This window comes from Rhinatrema bivittatum, chromosome 5, assembly GCF_901001135.1.
Source record: "Rhinatrema bivittatum chromosome 5, aRhiBiv1.1, whole genome shotgun sequence".
Classification (NCBI taxonomy): Eukaryota; Metazoa; Chordata; class Amphibia; order Gymnophiona; family Rhinatrematidae; genus Rhinatrema; species Rhinatrema bivittatum.
Window position 1 is genome coordinate 42,172,961 of NC_042619.1, and position 18,970 is coordinate 42,191,930.

The following is an 18,970-nucleotide window of genomic DNA, read 5'->3' on the forward strand; positions in this document are numbered from 1 at the left end:
AATGAATCATTCATAATTGATTATTCCTGGATTAACGGTTGCTGTTAAAAACTGAGTTTTGATTAGCACAAAGGAAAAGGATGATTTCCATTTGCTTAAAATTCTGTTTGTGGAAAGCTATGCAACACCTTAGGAAGAAATCAGTTCTAAGAGTACTGTTCTTTACCTATAAGTCAAAAATCATCTAATGTTGTTGATGAAAAACTACATGGCGTTTTGGAAGGCTACAAATACAGCAAAAAACGTCTTAGTCCCTGAGGAAGACGGGATGGTTGAAACACTGCCAGTGTCGGGCTGACAGCTCCAATTTCGCTATCATGAATGGCTTGCATAAGAGAAGATAACTTTAATTAAATATAGTTAAATACAAAATAACAGTAAGGAAGGTGATAGATGGTGACCGTACAAGAGAGTGCTATTTGATAAAGACCAGTATCACTTTTTAAAGAACACCTTCGATGGGGGGATATTATTAAAAGACATTAAAAAACTGCATTAAAATATGAAATAACACAAAGAAAAATTAAAAATCAAAAACAGTATTTATATCAATAAGGCTAGCACCAATCTATGGTGTAGTCTAATGAACAATACTGGATATCTGTGTACATTAAAGAATATAGTGTCCTCTGTTTGTTGATATTTTGATAATTTAAGAGAGGACCTCTTTTGGGCTTTGTAATTTTTGGTGTGATCCTTATAATAAACTAGACAGAGGTTTGGGCTGGTAATGATATAACAACTTAATCTGACATAAGAACATAAGAAATTGCCATGCTGGGTCAGACCAAGAGTCCATCAAGCCCAGCATCCTGTTTCCAACAGAGGCCAAACCAGGCCACAAGAACCTGGGCAAGTACCCAAAAACCAAGAAGATCCCATGCTACTGATGCCAGTAATAGCAGAGGCTACATGGATTTACCCAAGGGAAGTCTTGCCTAACAAATCTGCTTCATTTTTTGAAGGGGTTAATAAACATGTGGATAAAGGTGAACCGGTAGATGTAGAGTGAATTTTTAGAAGGCGTTTGACAAAGTCTCTCATGAGAGGCTTCTAAGAAAACTAAAAAATCATGGGATAGGAAGCGATGTCCTTTCGTGGATTACAAACTGGTTAAAAGACAGGAAACAGAGTAGGATTAAATGGTCAGTTTTCTCAGTGGAAAAGGGTAAACAGTGGAGTGCCTCAGGATACTTAGACCGGTGCTTTTCAATATATATATATATATAAATGATCTGGAAAGGAATACAGTGAGTGAGGTTATCAAATTTGCGGATGATACAAAATTATTCAGAGTAGTTAAATCACAAGCAGATTGTGATACATTACAGGAGGACCTTGCAAGACTGGAAGATTGAGCATCCAAATGGCAGATAAATTTAATGTGGACAAGTGCAAGGCGTTGCATATAGGGAAAAATAACCCTTGCTGTAGTTACACGATGTTAGGTTCCATATTAGGAGCTACCACCCAGGAAAAAGATCTAGGCATCATAGTGGATAATACTTTAAAATCGTCGGATCAGTGTGCTGCAGCAGTCAAAAAAGCAAACAGAATGTTAGGAATTATTAGGAAGGGAATGGTTAATAAAACGGAAAATGTTATAATGCCCTCTATAATCATTCCATGGTGAGACCGCACCTTGAATACTGTGTACAATTCTGGTCGCCTCATCTCAAAAAAGATATAGTTGCGATGGAGAAGGTACAGAGAAGGGCAACCAAAATGATAAAGGGGATGGAACAGCTCTCCTATGAGGAAAGGCTGAAGAGGTTAGGGCTGTTCAGCTTGGAGAAGAGACGGCTGAGGGGGGATATGATAGAGGTCTTGAACGAGTAGATGTGAATTGGTTATTTACATTTTCGAATAATAGAAGGACTAGGGGGCATTGCATGAAGTTAGCAAGTAGCACATTTAAGACTAATTGGAGAAAATTCTTTCACTCAACGCACAATAAAGCTCTGGAATTTGTTGCCAGAGGATGTGGTTAGTGCAGTTAGTGTAGCTTGGTTCAAAAAAGGTTTGGATAAGTTCTTGGAGAAGTCCATTAATGGCTATTAATCAATTTTACTTAGGGAATAGCCACTGCTGTTAATTGCATCAGTAGCATGGGATCTTCTCAGTGTTTGGGTAATTGCCAGGTTCTTGTGGCCTGGTTTGGCCTCTGTTGGAAACAGGATGCTGGGCTTGATGGACCCTTGGTCTGACCCAGCATGGCAATTTCTTATGTTCTTATGTTCTCTTAATTAATAGCAGTTAGTGGACTTCTCCAAGAACTTACCCAAACCTTTTTTGAACCCAGCTACACTAACTGCACTAACCACATCTTCTGGCAACAAATTCCAGCCTTGCACTTTTTCCAATTCCATGGCCCACAAAAGTTAGGGCCCAGCATTGGCTGTCATCTGAATCCAATTCCCCTTTTTTGGCCCCCCCCCCCTCCGCCATCAAAGCAAAGAGTGATGTTGCAGTTGCATCAAAATCATGAAAGCTAATTGGTTAAGGGTAGTAATCCCCATGCCTTCTGTTAAGGGTAGTAGCTGCCACTCTATGCAGATTACCCCCATGCATCCTTTTCTTCATTTCCACCTCTAGACTTCAGGGATCCACAGAGTATATATCATGCAATTTGAATTTGTCTATTGTTTTTGTCCTCGCCACCTCTTCCAGACAGGTATTCCAAACATCCACTACTATCTCCATGAAGAAATATTGCCAGATGTTGGATCTGAGTCATCTCCCCTGAAGTTTCATTTCGTGACCCCTAATTCTACGGTTTGCTTTCCAACAGAAAAGATTTGAAGATCATGCATCAATAAAATCTTTAATGTATCTGAAAGTCTACCATTATCTCCCCTGCACCTCCTCTCTTCCAGGGTATACATATTTAGATCCTACAGCCTCTCCTCATAAGTTTTCTGATACAAACCCTGCACCTTTTTGGTTGCCCTTCCCTGGGCCACTTCCATCCTGACTATCTTTTTTGAGATACGGTCTCCAAAATTAAGAGGCCTTGGTGAGGCCTCACCAAGGACCTGTAAATGGGCATTATCACCATATTTTTGTTACTGGTTATTCCTTTCTCTACATTGCCCAACATTCTTCTGGCTAGCTACTGCCTTGTCACATTGCTTCATCACCTTCAGATAGCAAGACACTATTACCCCCAAGGTCCCTCTCTCAGTCTGTGCACATTAGTCTTTCACCCCCTATACTATACAGCTGTTTTGGATTACCGCACCAAAGATCCATGACTCTTCACTTCTTGGTATTGAATCCCAGCTGCCAAGTTTTCGACCACTCTTCAAAGTTTCTTAAATCTCTTTACATTCTACTCCTTTAGGCATGTCCACCCTGTTGCGGATCTTATCATCCACAAATAGACAAACTTTACCTTCTATCCCTTCCACAATGCTGCTCACAAAGATATTGAACAGAACTGGTCCCAAAACTGATCCTTGTGGCACTCCACTTAATCCTGTCTCCTGTTAGTCAACCAATTTGTAATCAACACCACTACCTTGTTGCCCACTGTGAAGCTTCTCATTTTATTCTTTAGCCTCTTATGCAAGACTGTGTGAAAAACTTTGCTGAAATCCAAGTATATCATATCAAGCACTCTTCCTTGATCCAATTCTCGTCACCCAGTTAAAAAAAAGTCTATAAGATTTGTCTGACAGGACCTTCCCCTGGTGAATCAATGCTGCCGTGAGTTCAGTAGCTCACAAGATTGTAGACAGTTCACGATCCTTTTCCTTCAGCAGTCTCTCAATTTTCCCACCACCGAGGTGAGGCTAACCGGCCTGTAGTTTCTAGCCTCTTCTCTGCTACCTCTCTGGTGAAGCAGGACTACCACCACTCTTCTCTAATCATGTGGCACCACTCCTGTTTCCAGGGATCTATTGAATAGATCCTTCGGCAGACTCATCAGCACATCTCTGAGCTCCCTTAGTATCCTGGGATGTACCTCATCTGGCCTCACGGCCATGTCCACTTACAGTTTTCCTAGCTCTTCTTATACATTCTCTTTTGTAAATGGAGTTTCGTCTACCCCACTCCCATCTACAGTCTTGTCAACCAGTAAGGATCCTTTTCCAGAATCTTCTCTTGTGAACAACAAACTGAAGTACTTGTTTAATATTTCGGCTATTTCTTTATCTTTCTCCACACATTACTCTTTGTCACCTTTCAAATTCATAATACTTCAGGCCTTTCTTCTTTCTCTGATATATCTGAAAAATGTTTTTTCTCCTTGTTTTACCTCTTTGGCAATCCTTTCTTCTGCTTGAATTTTTATTTTCCTGACTTTTTTTTGTCTCCCACAGTTTCACCAGGTATTCTTCATCCATTCTTCCTTTTGGGATCCTTTATACTTCCTAAATGCTGTTCTTTTTGCCTTTATTTTTTCAGCCACTTCCTTTGAGAACCAGATCGGTTTCTTTTTCCTCTTACTTTTGTTTACTTTTCTAGCATATCGATTTGTTGCCTTTATAATAGCTCCTTTTAATTTGGCCCACTGTTGTCCATCTCACCCATTTTCTTCGTCAGGGCCGGTGCAAGAATATTAGGCGCCCAAGGCGAACCTTCTGCCTTGCACCCAACCCCCACCCCAGACTTGGCCCCGACTCCTACCTCATTCGTGCCCGCTGGGTATATGCTTCTCTGGGGCGCAAGCAGGATGGGCATTGCTTGGGGCCAGCCGATTCTTTACTCCTCTTTGCCACGAGCAGGATAGGCTGTCGCAGCCCCACATGACTGCTAGTCAGCGCCTGAGGCGACCCCCTAGTTCGCCTAATGGGACGCGCTGGCCCTGTTTCTAGTTCTTTCTCCAGCAACATACCAATTTTGACAAAGTCCATATTTCTGAAATTCAAAACTCGAATCTTCAGGTGACTTCTCTGTATCTTATTTGTAATATCAAACCATACTATCTGGTTATCCTGGTGCTCAAGTGGGCATCCATGCAGATATTAGACACATTATCCCCATTTGTGAGCACTAGGTCAAGTGTCCCACTCTGCCTCGTGAGTTCCATTTCCATTTGTTGGAACAGAGTCCCTTAAAGGGCATCCACTATCTCACTACTTCTTGTAGATTTCTGCAGAAGGGACACTCTAATCCATATCAGGCAAATTAAAATCACCAATGAACAAGTCTCCTTTCTTTCTCACCTTTTGGATGTCTTTGACCAGATGTCTGTCCAGCTCTTCTGCCTGAATTGGAGATCTCTAGACCACACCTAAGTAAATGGAAGCACCATCATCTTTTTATTTAGGATAGCCCATAATACTTCTTCCCTTCCCCACATCCCTTGCATTTCAGTTGCTTGGATATTGTTTCTGACAAAGTTATTCTTCCCCCTTTCCTGTCCTCTGTCCTTTCTTAAAAAGTTATAACCCGGGATGGCCATATCCCATAATCATGAGACTCCATGAACTATGTCTCTGTAACAGCAACGATGTCCAAGTCCACCTTCACCATTAGGGCCTACAGGTCTGGGATTTTATTGCCCAGACTATGAACATTTGTGGTCATAGCTTTCAAACTTTTTCCCTTTGGTTTGATGCTTTTCCTAGTCATCTTCTCTGTTTTCTTGATTTTTTTTTAATTTTCTCCTCACACTTCCTGCATTGCTTGAGGATGACATGCCAATTTCATTAGCCACCTCCTGCCACTCCTACCCTCTAGTTTAAATGCCTGAATGTATGATCTGAATTTCTCGCTTAGCCTCGATTTCCTGCCAAGGACAAATGTAGATCATCCTTACAATATAACATTTTACTGTTCCATACATGGCTCCAGCTTCCAATATATCCAAAACCACTTTCTTTACACCACGTTTTGAGCCAAAAATTGAAGTTATATATATGGCAGAATCTTTTTTCCTCTTTCCTTTTCTGGTAATACTTCCGAAAAATAATTCTTTGCCATGTGTCTGATGGAAGCAGGCTAGTTTCCACCTCTAGAATTTCTGATGGGAGTTCAAGGCATGGAAGTAGCAGGAACTTCCACTTGAGGGAACAAATCTGACATTCTGGATAAGAGAGGCTAAAGGGTGCCCTCCTTGTCACTGGCTGCAAATGAGATAAAGAAAGTCTCCACCAATTCAGCTATATGTTCCATGGATTGTTGTGCTCTCTGATTTGAAGTCGGAGAAGAAACAACTCCTAGGAAACTAGGATAGGGTCATCCTCCGGAGAAGCATGTACTGGACTCCAGGAGGTGGTTTCCCCTGGACTATCTGCACTGATGGATGTATGGAGACCAAAAGTTCAATGCAGAAGACTGGATCCAGAATCTCCAACCATTGTGCCCTGGAAGACTTGGAATTCAAAAAGAAAAAGTAAGATGGAGTTAAGAGCACCAACACAGAAGATAGCAGCTGCCAAACATCTCATCAGGGGCCCCCAGGTGCCTGAGCCATAACCTGCATTAGAAATGACTGGGCTCCCTGCTCCTGTGCAAGAGTATGTCGACAGCGCAGACTGCTTCAGTGGCACGGACGGAACATGGACCATTGGCTCTGAATAAGCGATATGGCTCTTTCTTCAGCACTCATGAGGCCTGTTTAGAGGGGGAAGTGGCCCAGGAGTGCACAGAGAAGGTGCCGGTTTCTGCATATAATGCTTCCATGTCTTGCTTGACCCTGGACTCTGGCAGACCTGGAAACTAGTGCCATACTTGGGGAGAGCTCTACCCCCATTAGCTACTGCTTGACTTGGCATGGAGGGAGCCTAAGGAGGCCCTGATCCGGAAGAACAAGTCTATATTTTTACTGACTTCTTGAGCTCCATCTTCCAGGCCTGGTTTTGCTGGGATCTAGGAGACATCCAACATTCATGAAAGTTAAGTCATGATTGGGTCTCAGGCATGTATAGCAAATATTGTTGCCATCAGTGATGGACATCTTGCAGCCATAAACACAGTCCTTGAAGCCACTGGGTGTGGCCTTCTTGTAGTGGACAACTCAATATTCTGTGTTTGGTGGGGGGGGGGGGGGGTTTATAGTCCTAAAAAGTGCTGTTGAGGGGCTGCTGAGGCAGTGAAGCAACTTGAAAAAATGAGTAGAAGTTGTAAAATTTTCAAAACAGAAGATTAAAAATATTAAGGAGAGAGAGAGAGAGAGAAAGAAAGAAAGAAAATGTATTGACATATTTGTGACCGAATCACAGGCAAATATTAGTACCAAACAGTATAAAATAAAACAAATATTTTTCATAATTTTGTATATTTAGACTGTCTTTTCAATTTTAGCACAAAGCAATTTATAACATTTTCAGGAACAATAATTATCTGCCCAAAAGAGTTTATAATCTAACAAGTGAATTTTCAAAGGAGTTACTCGTGAAAATAAAATATACTATCACAGCAATTTTCAAATCCCATTTACCTGCGTTAAGTGCACTTAATGTGGGTAAAACCTATTGACAATTCAATGGCATACATTATAGCAATTTTAGAAGCTCACTTACAGAGGTAAAGTGCACTTACACATGTAAAACACAATTTTAAGAACGTAAATGCTTTAGAAAACCAAGCCCTAAGTGAGATAAGTGTCTCGCCCAAGGTCAGAAGGAATGTTAATGGGAGACACAGAATTTGAACCCTATTTCCTTGGCTCACAACCCATTGCTCTAAACACTAGGCCAATTCCTGCCCCCTTTTTATTGCGATCCCTCTCTAGGACTGAGATTATTTCTAGTGGTTAAGAAGTCAATCCTAAATTTTAATTCGTGAAGCATGAACAAACCTTTATATCTTCTTCTGGCCAGGAGTTCAGCATTGTAGCGATATGACCTTGGTCATGAATGGTGATGAACAGTCCTCTAAAAGAAAAGAAGTATTGTGTAAAATTAAAATTTCTTTGCATTTATTTTTCTTCAAGAAACTCATACATAGATAAGAGACAGCGATCAGATGGAGATGGTCCAGAGGGTGGCTCCCTGTCAGCAGCCTTCATTGTAAAAAAAAAAAAAAAAAATATGTGGACAAAGGTCTAAACATGCATACCCTAGACTAGAGGAAAGGCAGGCTAGGGGAGATATAAGTGCGACAGTTAAATACCTCTAAAGTATTAATGCACAGGAAGCAGGCCCCCCCCTTTCAACAGAAAGGGGACTCTAGAATGAGAGGTCATGGGATGAGGATGAAAGGGGGTAGACTCAGGTGTAATCTAAAGAAATAGCAAGTTTACTGTAAACAGTGTTTTCTGTAGCTATAGCATTTGGGTGACATCATCCAGTGGCAGTGAAAGGAATTCCCTCTCATAGCTAGTAGAACCTTTGCTCTACTGAGCATGTGGTGAATTCCCACTCAAGGGTTGCCTTGTGTGCACCTGCAGTTGATTTTAGAGCTAATTCTAACTAGGAAATTAACTCTCCACAGGGAGGGAGGTGGGTATTTAGTATGGCTAATTCAACCTGCAATCTATAGAAAACACCATTTACAGAAAGTAAACTTGCTTTTGCCATTAAAAAGTAGGACTGAAATAGCTATAACAATCAGGGAGAACCAAGCTGAGGACTGCAGTGGAGCATTTATTGAATAAGCAACCTGATCCACACCATGGAGCACAGACTACTAAGACAACAGGCTATGCAAAAATGCTTTTCAAATTTACTATCATTCTTTAAGAAATTGTCCAGACAGTAATGGGACATAAAGGTAATGTGAACAGATGACCACATTGCAGCTTGACAGATGTTTTTGAGAGGCATGGCTCAAAGATGAGCTACTGATGAAGCCATGGCTCTAACCTGATGAGCCTTCATTCATTCAAGAAAATGTATTTCATTTTCTGGGAGAGTCAATTTCTCAAAATTCACAAGGAAGCTAGGATATATTCTTAGCAATGTTGACCAAAATAAAAATGGGCAGATAGACCAATTACCCAATTCAATCTACCACTAAAAACCTGTGTGTGTAAAGGAATGGCCCTAAAATCTCTCCTTAACTTGTGCGGAACCAGGCATCTAGCCTGGTCCACCTTAAATGCCAGAGTAGACTGAGCTCTGTAGGTGGGATCCTACTGTGCAGGGATAAGAATATGGGCCCAGCTGGGAATAGAGTCCCTGTGTTTCCAGGAGAAGGCAGCTCCTGACATCTCTGTCCTAAAGTGAAGCTGTGAGTTATTCTGCTGGAGATAAGCATTTGTGAAGTGCTGTGTTATAATAAAGTGGAATCTTTAAGAAAGAAGGCTGGAGTCAGTGTGGTCCATGTCTCTAGCCTAAGAAGGTTGTGACTGCACAGGCAGAAACCCAAGTCTCCAAGGGAGGAAAAGACGGCAGAAGAAAAAGAAAAAGGTTGTGTGTGTTCCCTGCCCAAAGAAGCTGTTTGGGACAGAAGCAGTGCTGCTGGTTATACAAGAGCACTGGGAAACTTAAGACTGTGGCACAGAAGCCTGTGGCACAGAAGCCAAACCACTTAAAAATTGTTTAATTCAGAGAGTTGTGCCCTGGGACCTGAAGAAAAAAAAATAGATTTAAGTATTATTGCAGGAAAGGAGAGAAGCTACACCTGCCCAGTCAGGGTCTATAAAGTTTGGATTAATTATGTTCAATGTAAACCGCTAAATGAAGCGATAGTTACTGTTCCTTGTAAACCGGGGTGATATGTATATTATACAGGAACTTCCGGTATATAAATCCTTTAAATAAATAAATAAATAAATAAATAAATAAAGTGAGTTATTGCTCGACAAGCAGGATTTTTTCCCCTTTTCCTCAGTAAAAACAAGGAACCATTTGTTACTGTGTGTGTTTGAACAAGACATGACCCTTGAAAAAGAGTGGACCTGCCAGAGTGCTTCAAAGAAGTGAGAGGCCATGTACTTTTCTGTGGTAGCAGTTCCCTTTTCACAAGAGCAGGAATGGAAGGAGAACCCAGAGGCTGCCCAAAATAAGTGAAGAGGTAATGCAGCTGAATAGCCAGCCAATGTAGTGGAGTTGAAGAACCCACTTCCAAGAATCCAGACCGGCAGAGAAGTGAATAGCTACAGCTGGTGGCTGAAATACATGCGACTGCAGCAGAGATGGACTAAGATGGAGAAGGAACAGAGAAAATCGCTAGAGAAACCTATAGGCAGCGTTACAGAAAAATCTGGTGTGGTGCCAGTGAAAACACCACTGGAATAAGTGGCGGAAGAGCCAGAGTGAACTGAAGGAGGAAATACTGAATGGCCTGATGGAAACCGGGATAGACTGGCCTAAGGAAGGCAGCACGGAGGAGCCAGGAGAAAGTGCTGCAGATGGAGATGGCGCAGAGGAATCGGAAGACACTGTGGTAAAAATTGGGAAAGAAACGAAGTATGTTATAGAGCAAGTGTAAGAGAAACCACAACAGCAGCATCCAAGAGGAGTCAAGAGAGAGAGTCCTGCCACAGGAGGACTGGAACTCAGAGCTGCAAATGGATTCATAAATGACTCTGGCCAAAGGGTGCAGTGGATGGTTGCGGTCATTGGCTCAGGGTAACCCTAGTAAGAGGAGAAGAGAAGGACCCTGTTAACCCCTACCTGAAGTATAACTGGCAAAAGGCAAGAAGAAGTATATTGGGAAGAAAATTTACTTCTCTGGATGGGAGCTGTGGGGGAGGGTATGTAAAGGAATAGCCCTAAAACCCCTCCTTAACTCGTGCAGGACCAGGCATCTAGCCTGGTCCACCTTAAATGAGAGAGAGAGAGAGAGACAGAGCAAGCGAGAGCTCTGTTGGTGGGACCCTGCTCTGCAGGGATAAGAATGTAAGCCCACCTTAGAACAGGGAAGCCTCACGTTGCCAGGAGAAGGCAGCTCCTGACATCTCTATCCTAAAATAAAGCTGTGAGTTATGCTGCTGGAGGTAAGCAGATGGCATTGTGAAGTGCTGTGTTATACTAAACTGGAATCTTTAAGAAAAAGCTGGAGCTAGTGTGGTCCATGCCTCTAGCCTAAGAAGTTTGCTTGGCTATCCCTCAGAGAAAAAAAAAAAAAAGTGTTAATGTATCAAAACACAATCTTAGGCACTTTAACATACAAAATTGTTTTTGAATGTTTAAAAAGGAAAAATTCCATTTCTGACCTGGAATGCAAAAATAGAATGTCATGGAATAAGCAACAGCAAGTGGAGAGATCGCCAAGGTAATGAGCCTTTAATTAGAGCAACATAAATCTTGCCACAAGGTTAATCTACTTTTCTGGCAAGAGAAAATAATTTTCTATGGGCTACTCCCATGGAAAACTTGGTTAAATGTTCATCATTTTTAATGGGGGTGGTAGTGAAATAATGCCATTATAACTACTGATCATGTTCCCATAATATTCCATGATAAAAAGAACAAAACGCAAAAAGAGAACAGAAATCCAGATAAAAATTCATTTATAACCAAGAGCTTTCAGGTCTTAAACGTTCCCAGTAGCCCATAAGATCACACAGATCTACTTTCTAGACAAGTCCAAATGTCTAGAGAAAGCACCAATAGATATTAGCTTTCACAAAAAATCTTGCTAGAGTTATATAGATCAGGTATGGGGTGGCCCACACTGGTCCTCAGTCACAAAAAGGCCAGGTTTTCAGTATAACCACAATAAATATGCATGAGATTGATTTGCATATAATGGAAGTAGTGCATGCAAATCTTTCTCATGCATATTCATTGTGGATATCCTATAAAACTGACTGATAGGTATGCCCCAAGGACTGGGTTGAGAAGCACTGATTTAGTGCTATTGGCATTAATCCCTGTGCAGAAGTAGAGGCACAGCACTATGAAGCAGGGGCTTTTTTTTCCCCTTAAGAATCAACGTGTCCAGAAATCAAGATGTATTCTCAGTGGGGCTACATTTCTCTCACGTTCTCCGACTCATTAAGTTCTGGTGGAATCCTGAGCAGAGGATGAGAGCCACAATGATTCAGCAGAACTTCACCAATAGGCTAGCAAATGCTATAAATGAAAGAGGAGAGAGAGTCTATGAGCCTTGGGCAAGTGAGAGCAATCCTGAAGCCTCCCCCATCCCCATCCCTTTTTTTCCCCTCCTCATTGTACCTGTCTCTCTGCCCTCCCTACAAATACAGGGGGCCCTTCGAGGGTCCTCTTGATATGCTGGTGGAAGTTTTTCTCCACACATGGACATCATCTACTGCCTTTTAGTTAAGCTACAGGAACTTTTCTTTTGGTCACTCCAGTAGGGGTATCTTATTGCTAATTGATGTGCATAACATGGATATTTTCTCACTTTTCCCCTTTAAAACATCAAGAGGGTGGGCTGCCTTTGATGGCCATGCCATCCTAGGAATATGGCTTAAATAGGACAAGAAGGAGGAGATATGAAGACAGGTAGCGCAGACAGCTCACCAAGCCCAGGCATGGAGGAAGACATGGACAAAGGAGATGAAGAAACTGACTGGGCAGCTCAGCACTAAAGTTAAGTGTAATGCTAGAGTATTTAGAGATTGTTTCCTTGTTCTAATTGTGGGGACTGTTAAGAGACTAACTTTAAGACAAAAAAAAGTTACCTATGCACAAGTCCGCTAACAAGACAACTGAGAAACAGCAGAATTAAGCTGGGTTTAAATAACACAGTGGGAGTTAAAAAGGCCGACATGCTTTTTCCCTAGTGGGATTGGTATTTTTGCTAGGCAGAAGTTTAAAATGGCAAGTGAGAAAACTAGTATGCAAGCTACTTTTAGAAGCATTGTAGCAGCAAGCCTCTGTTTTAATAGAAACATAGAAATGATGGCAGAAAAGGACCAAATGGTCCATCCAGTCTGCCCAGCAAGCTTATGATAGTATCTGCTCCGCAGTGTAGGTTACCCCCATGCTTATCAGTTTCCCAGACCGTAAACATTAGGGTCCTTGTTGGTTGCTGTTTGAATCCAATTCCCTGTTATGCTTTACCATTGAAGCAGAGAGCAATGTTGGAGTTACATCAAACATCAGGCTTAACCTCTGCATCAGCAAGTTACCCCCATACTTGTTCGTTTCCCCAGACCATAAAGGCTGGGTCCCTCATTGGTTGCTGTTCAAATCCAATTCCCCTTTTCCCCCTGACACTGAAGCAGAGAGCCATGATGGAGTTGCATCAAGAGTATGAAAGCTTATTGGTTAAGGGTAGAAACCACCACACCAACAAGTTACTCCCATGGATTATTTTCTTCATTTCCATCCTCTAGCCCAGTGGTCCCCAAACCTGTCCTGGAGGGCCACCAGCCAGTCGGGTTTTTGGGATATCCTCAATGAATATGCATGAGAGAAAATTTGCATGCACTGCCTCCATAACATGCATATTCATTGTGGAGATCCCAAAAACCCGACTGGCTGGTGGCCCTCCAGGACAGGTTTGGGGACCACTACTCTAGCCTTTAGGGATCCATAGTGTTGATCCCATGCCCCTTTGAATTCTTTCATAGTTTTTGTCTTCACCACCTCCTCCAGAAGGGCATTCCAGGAATCCACCACCCTCTCCATGAAGAAATATTTCCTGATGTTGGTTCTGAGTCGTCCTCCCTGGAATTTCATTTCATGACGCCTAGTTCTACTGATTTTTTTCTAATGTAAAAGGTTTGTCGAATGTGCATCACTAAAACTTTTCAGGTATCTGAAGGTCTGCATATATTCTCCCCTGTCCCTCCTCTCTTCCAGAGTATATATATTCAGATCCTTCAGCCCCTCCTCATAGGTCTTCTCATGCAGACCCCACACCATTTTGGTCACTCTTCTCTTGACTGCCTCCATCCTTTCTTTGTCCCTCTTGAGATATGGACTCCAGAATTGAACACAGTACTCCAAATGAGGCTTTACCAAGTATCTGTATAAGGGCATTTTCACCTCCTTTTTCTATGCAGCCCAGCATTCTTCTGTCTTCAGCTAATGCCTTGTCACATTGCTTTGCCATCTTCAGATCCCCATACATTACCCCAAGATCCCTCTCTTGATCCATGCGCAATCCCCCCCCCCCCCCCCATCACATACAAGCTTTTGGATTACCATACCCGAGATGCATGACTTTGCACTTCTTAGCACTGAATTCCAGCTGCCAAATCTTCGACCACTGTTCCAGCTTTCTTAAATCCCTTTTCATTCTCTCTACTCCTTCAGGCATGTCCAATCTACTGCAGATCTTAGTATCATCCGCAAACAGACAAACTTTACCTTCTATCCCTTCCGAAATATCACTCACAAAGATACTGAACAGAACCGGTCCCCAAAACCAAACCCTGTGGCACTCCGCTTAATACAGGTTTTCTCTTCAGAGTAGGTTCCATTTACCATTACACTGTCTCCTATCAGTCAACCAATTTGTAATCCTTGGCACTTACTCCCATGCTTCTCATTTTATTGAAAAGCCTCTTGTGGTACCATATCAAAAGCTTTGCTGAAATCCAAGTAGATCAGATCGAGTGCTCTTCCTCGATCAAATTCTCTAAATCACTCAAAAAATAAAAATCAGATTTGTCTACCAGGACCTTTCCCTGGTGAATCCATACTGCCTCAGGTCCAGCAATCCAGATTGTAGATAGTTCTCTATTCTTTCCTTCAGCAGAGTCTCCATTAATTTTCCCACCACCAAGGTGAAGCTAACCGGTTTGTAGTTTCCGGCCTCCTCTCTACTACCACTCTTGTGAAGCGGGACCACTATCGAATCTTCTCCAATCCTGCAGCACCACTCCCATTTCCAGGGATCTACTGAACAGATTCTTCAGTGGACCCACAGTACATCTCTAAGCTCTCTCAGTAACCTGGGATGTAGCGCATCTGGCCCCGTGACTCTGTCCACTTTCAGTTTGCCTAGCTCCTCCCATACATTCTCTTCTGAAAATGGAGTTTTGTCTACTCCATGCCCCATCTATGGTCTTATTGACCAGTAATGGTCCGTCTCCATACTGAAGTATTTAATATTTCTGCTATTTCTTTGATACTCTCTACACATTTAAAGTAAAGAGGAAAGGAATTCAAGTCTCTAGACTTCTAGCCAGTGTTCTAGAACAGCGATTCTCAACTGGTATGTCACGGTGTCTCGTGGTGTGTCGTGTCTCCCAGTGTCCCACTGCCCTAGTTGTGCTTTCCCGGCGGGCCAATGGCAAGCCTCCTCCATTCTTCCTGCCCCACGCAGGCCAATCGGAAGCCTCCTCCCTTCTACCTGCCAGTGGGAGTAGGAAGAAGGGAGGAAGCTTCTGATTGGCCGGTGAGGCAGGAAGAAAGGACATAGCATAGGTCGGGGTGGGGGTTGGGAGGAGTGGCAGTGTCGAAGTGAGGCTACCACGGGAGCTCATCCCAGTGGCAGTAAAGAAGCCCGACCCGATGAAGCAAGACCACCACAGCATCCCATTCCCGTGGCGGTGAAGAGGAAGCCTGACCCTGGCCAAGCAGGACCACCATAGGAGCCCAACCCCGTGGGGGCGAACAAGAAGTCCCGCTGGAGTAAAGCCGCGGCGGAACTGGAACCCATCCCTGCAGCGAAGGAAGAAGAGGTTTGGCGATGGGGCCCAGTGCATGCATGTGTGAATGGGAGCCTGGGTGAGTGCTGGTGTGTGTGGGTATGAGTGGGTGTGAGAGCATGTGTGTGTGATTTTGAGCTTGTACATAAGAGAGCATGTGTGCGATTGAGAGACTGGTCAGGGAGGTGATGTGTTTCTGGGTGAGAGACAGACTGTTTAGGAAGATGACTGGTGTGTGCATGAGAGACCAAGACTGGACACGGGGTCTAATTTGAGGTATGTGTGTGTGTGTGTGTGTGTGTGTGTGTGTGTGTGTGTGTGTGTGTGTGTGTGAGTGACTGGTTGTGGGCCCTAAGAAGAGGATCGTAAGGACAGAGCTTCAGAAGCCGCTGCTGCTTCTGGTGTGTGCTTTTGGCCTGCAAGAGAAAGGAGCAGGAAAGTTGCTGGAGATGGTAAGTAAAAGGTATCTTTTTAAGTTTATTTTCTTGATTGACTGCCATTTTAATTATTGGGTATTATATAATCTGTCTGTTTTGAAATATATAATTGGTATTTGGACAATTTTTAAATAATTTTTATGAGTTTTTAACTGTTGGATGTTATTCTGTTCATCAGCTGTTTTGAAACATTTATTAGTATAGTTTTACAATTATTTCTGCCTGGGGTTCTATAGCAGCTTGGCTTATTCTGTTTTCCTAATAGGAAGTATATTGGTGTTTAGGGTCTGGTTTAACATTTGTAGTGTTCCCTTTTCCTAGATAGGGTTATTACTGTTGGAGTGCAGGCCATAATGCAGGTGTAACTTTGTGCAGATTAGTTTGTGTGCATTATTGCAGATCCTGGGCCTGTGTTAGGTGCTATATTTCTCTTTCCATTTCTCCAGGTTCGCACTGCATGCAGAATGGCTTTTTTTGTTTTCCATTTCAGTTTCTGTCTCCATATTTATAATTTGTGGTTTTTCTGTCTTTAGTGAAGGTCGGCTTTGTGTGTGACTGAAGTGAGGTATTTTACTAGCATGTAGGCATTTGTATCAATCTTATTTGTTGCGTTTTCTCAATATGACATGCATTAGCTGTTCTTCAGTTGCCATTAGGTTAAATCCCTTCATGTAAAGATATCAAGTCTCTGATGTACTAGAAGTACGCTATACCTCCTTATAGCTGTTAAACAACCTTTTAAACTTTATAGGAATTTTTCTGGAGGTATCAAAGCTTTCCTTCTTAACACTTAAGGAAGAGAACAGCAGTATAAGTGATTCAAGTTTTTAGTACAGTGATTCATTAAACCATTACTCTTTTCATAAGGAGGGGTACTGTACCTAGCAGTAAAGGGAGTTTGTTTTGCTTTTACTGAAATGTCACCAGAACCAAAATATCTTTTTTATTTGGTGAGTTGCATGGGTAATGACCGAATTCTTCTCTGCACCCATTGTTGGGTTGTCTAGAGGGTTCCTATGGAATGCAGAGTGCACGTTTACATTTAGCCTCGTGATGGTCACATGTTCAGTGTGTCACGCATGTGAGAGCCATCTGTCAGGTGTGTCTCGACCGAAAAAAGGTTGAGAATCACTGTTCTAGAGATTGGATCCCATCTAATTACTGACACTGCCCTTTTGTCTTGAATGGTAGTAAGGAAAGTTTCTGGATTGTGCAAACTTAATGCAGCTTGGCCATTTTTGCTGAGAGAGCTGAACTTGTGGCAGATCAAATTAACTAAGGTTAAGAGCTGGAGTTACTGGCACTGTGAAGTTTTTCTTTTCCTGTCCTAGGGAGTGTCCGGATTAATGAAAAATTTTTTTTGTTTTGTTTTTTTTCTGAGCTGAACCAAAAGTGGTTTAATGAATCAGACTACTAAACACTTGAATCACTTACACTGCTGTTCTCTTCCTTAATAAGTGTTAAGAAGGAAAGCTTTGATACCTCCAGAAAGATTCCTATAAAGTTTAAAGGGTTGTTTAACAGCTATAAGGAGGTTTAGTGTACTTTTAGTACCATCAGAGACTTGATATCTTTACATGAAAGGGATTTAACCTAATGGCAACTGAAGAACAGCTGCCTTTTCTTTGTGAACGCAGAACTCTGTAATTAAACCTAAAGTAGCAAGTTAGATTAATGCGGGCTTAAACCAGCGTACCTTTTTAATGCTGCTGTGATTAAATAAAAATAAACCAAAAGAAGCTAAATTAAGATGTTTAAATTAGATTGCCTGCTGCTACTGGGGTGATTAAGCTAAGAGAATCTGCCCTAGGGAGTCTTAAATGCTGGTACTGATTAGTGTCACTGTCTCATACTCTTGGAAATGTGCAACCTTACTCTAAGACCAACTAAACGCTATAATATCTTTTTCTTAAGTTTAGCATTTATTTGAAGATTGAGTTAAAAGCTGGATAAGTTCTATGTCCCCTTGTTTGTTCAATGAAAGAAGAAATTAATGAATAACATATTTATGACTGTAGGGTGACAAGTCTAATGATTTAAGCCTTACAAATGGGAAGCTTTGATTGCCAGGACTTGAGGTTTTGGGGTTGTTTTTTTTACTTTATATTTATTGAAATTTTTGAAAAATACAAGTATATAACTTGTGGAAATGAACGTAAGAAGCTGAGGTTATTGGAGAAAGAAGGAGCATCCTTATCATTCACCCAGAACTTAAAATGGGGAGGTAACATACCTTTATGACTGACTAGTTTCCCCCTTCCAGTGGCCATACCCATTACCACACTAGCTATTCACTGTAAGTCTCCCACACAGAACTAAAGCTGGTTACAGCGATCCCCTGATGGACCAGAGATCCAGATGCCACTACACTGCCCTGTCATTCCTCACATTTCTGCTTAGTATTCTAATTAAAAACTTTTTTATACATTTGTATACTGCATAATAAATGGAATATGATACTCATATGTCCTTTCCAAAGCTATTATTAAACAGGATAGACCAACAATATCAGCTAATTGCGTGATTATGTCAGTAAAACGAAACAAAAATACGCTTTGCTTTCTGTTTTCTCTGGAATGACTGGAATTTTTCTTTATTTTCTTTATTTATTTATTTAGAGTTTTTCTATACCGGCATTCGCGATTGGAATCACATCGCAATAATTTTATTTTTTTTTACCAGTAAAGTCTGCAGATATCAAGAGCAAACCAGGATGTCAGTTTTACTTTGCACAGTGGCTTTTAATTTAAAAAAAAAAAAAAAAAAAAAAGCAGCACATAAAAGAAAAACAAAATTTTGGCAACAGTACACTGGACTTGGCATTGACCACTCTCTAATCTTTTCATTTCCCTTTCTCGTTTCCTCCAGGTGCAGACAGTGAAGCAAAAAAACCCCACTCCGGAAATACACCAGGTGCCATCCGGACCAGTTCTGTTCATAGGCAGGAGTTTATCTGAGTGATCTGATCAAAATATGAAGACAAGAGAACAGACAAGTCCATCTATGCCTGGCAATTTTATTTTTATAAATATTTCAAAAGTTCATCATAGATTGTACATCTCAAATGACAAAGACTAATCTGAATATAAAAACATTAATTTCCAATGAAAACAAAAACGATTTA

General features: G+C 41.7%; 1 protein-coding gene across 1 annotated transcript in view; it reads right to left on the minus strand.

The window, feature by feature from the left end:
* ME3 (malic enzyme 3) overlaps positions 1-18,970 on the minus strand; it is a 289,196-nt gene that overhangs the window by 131,504 nt on the left and 138,722 nt on the right. Inside the window, exon 5 of the mRNA XM_029602267.1 lies at positions 7,751-7,826. Coding sequence (XP_029458127.1) covers positions 7,751-7,826 — 76 coding nt within the window. The remainder of the gene's footprint in view (positions 1-7,750; positions 7,827-18,970) is intronic.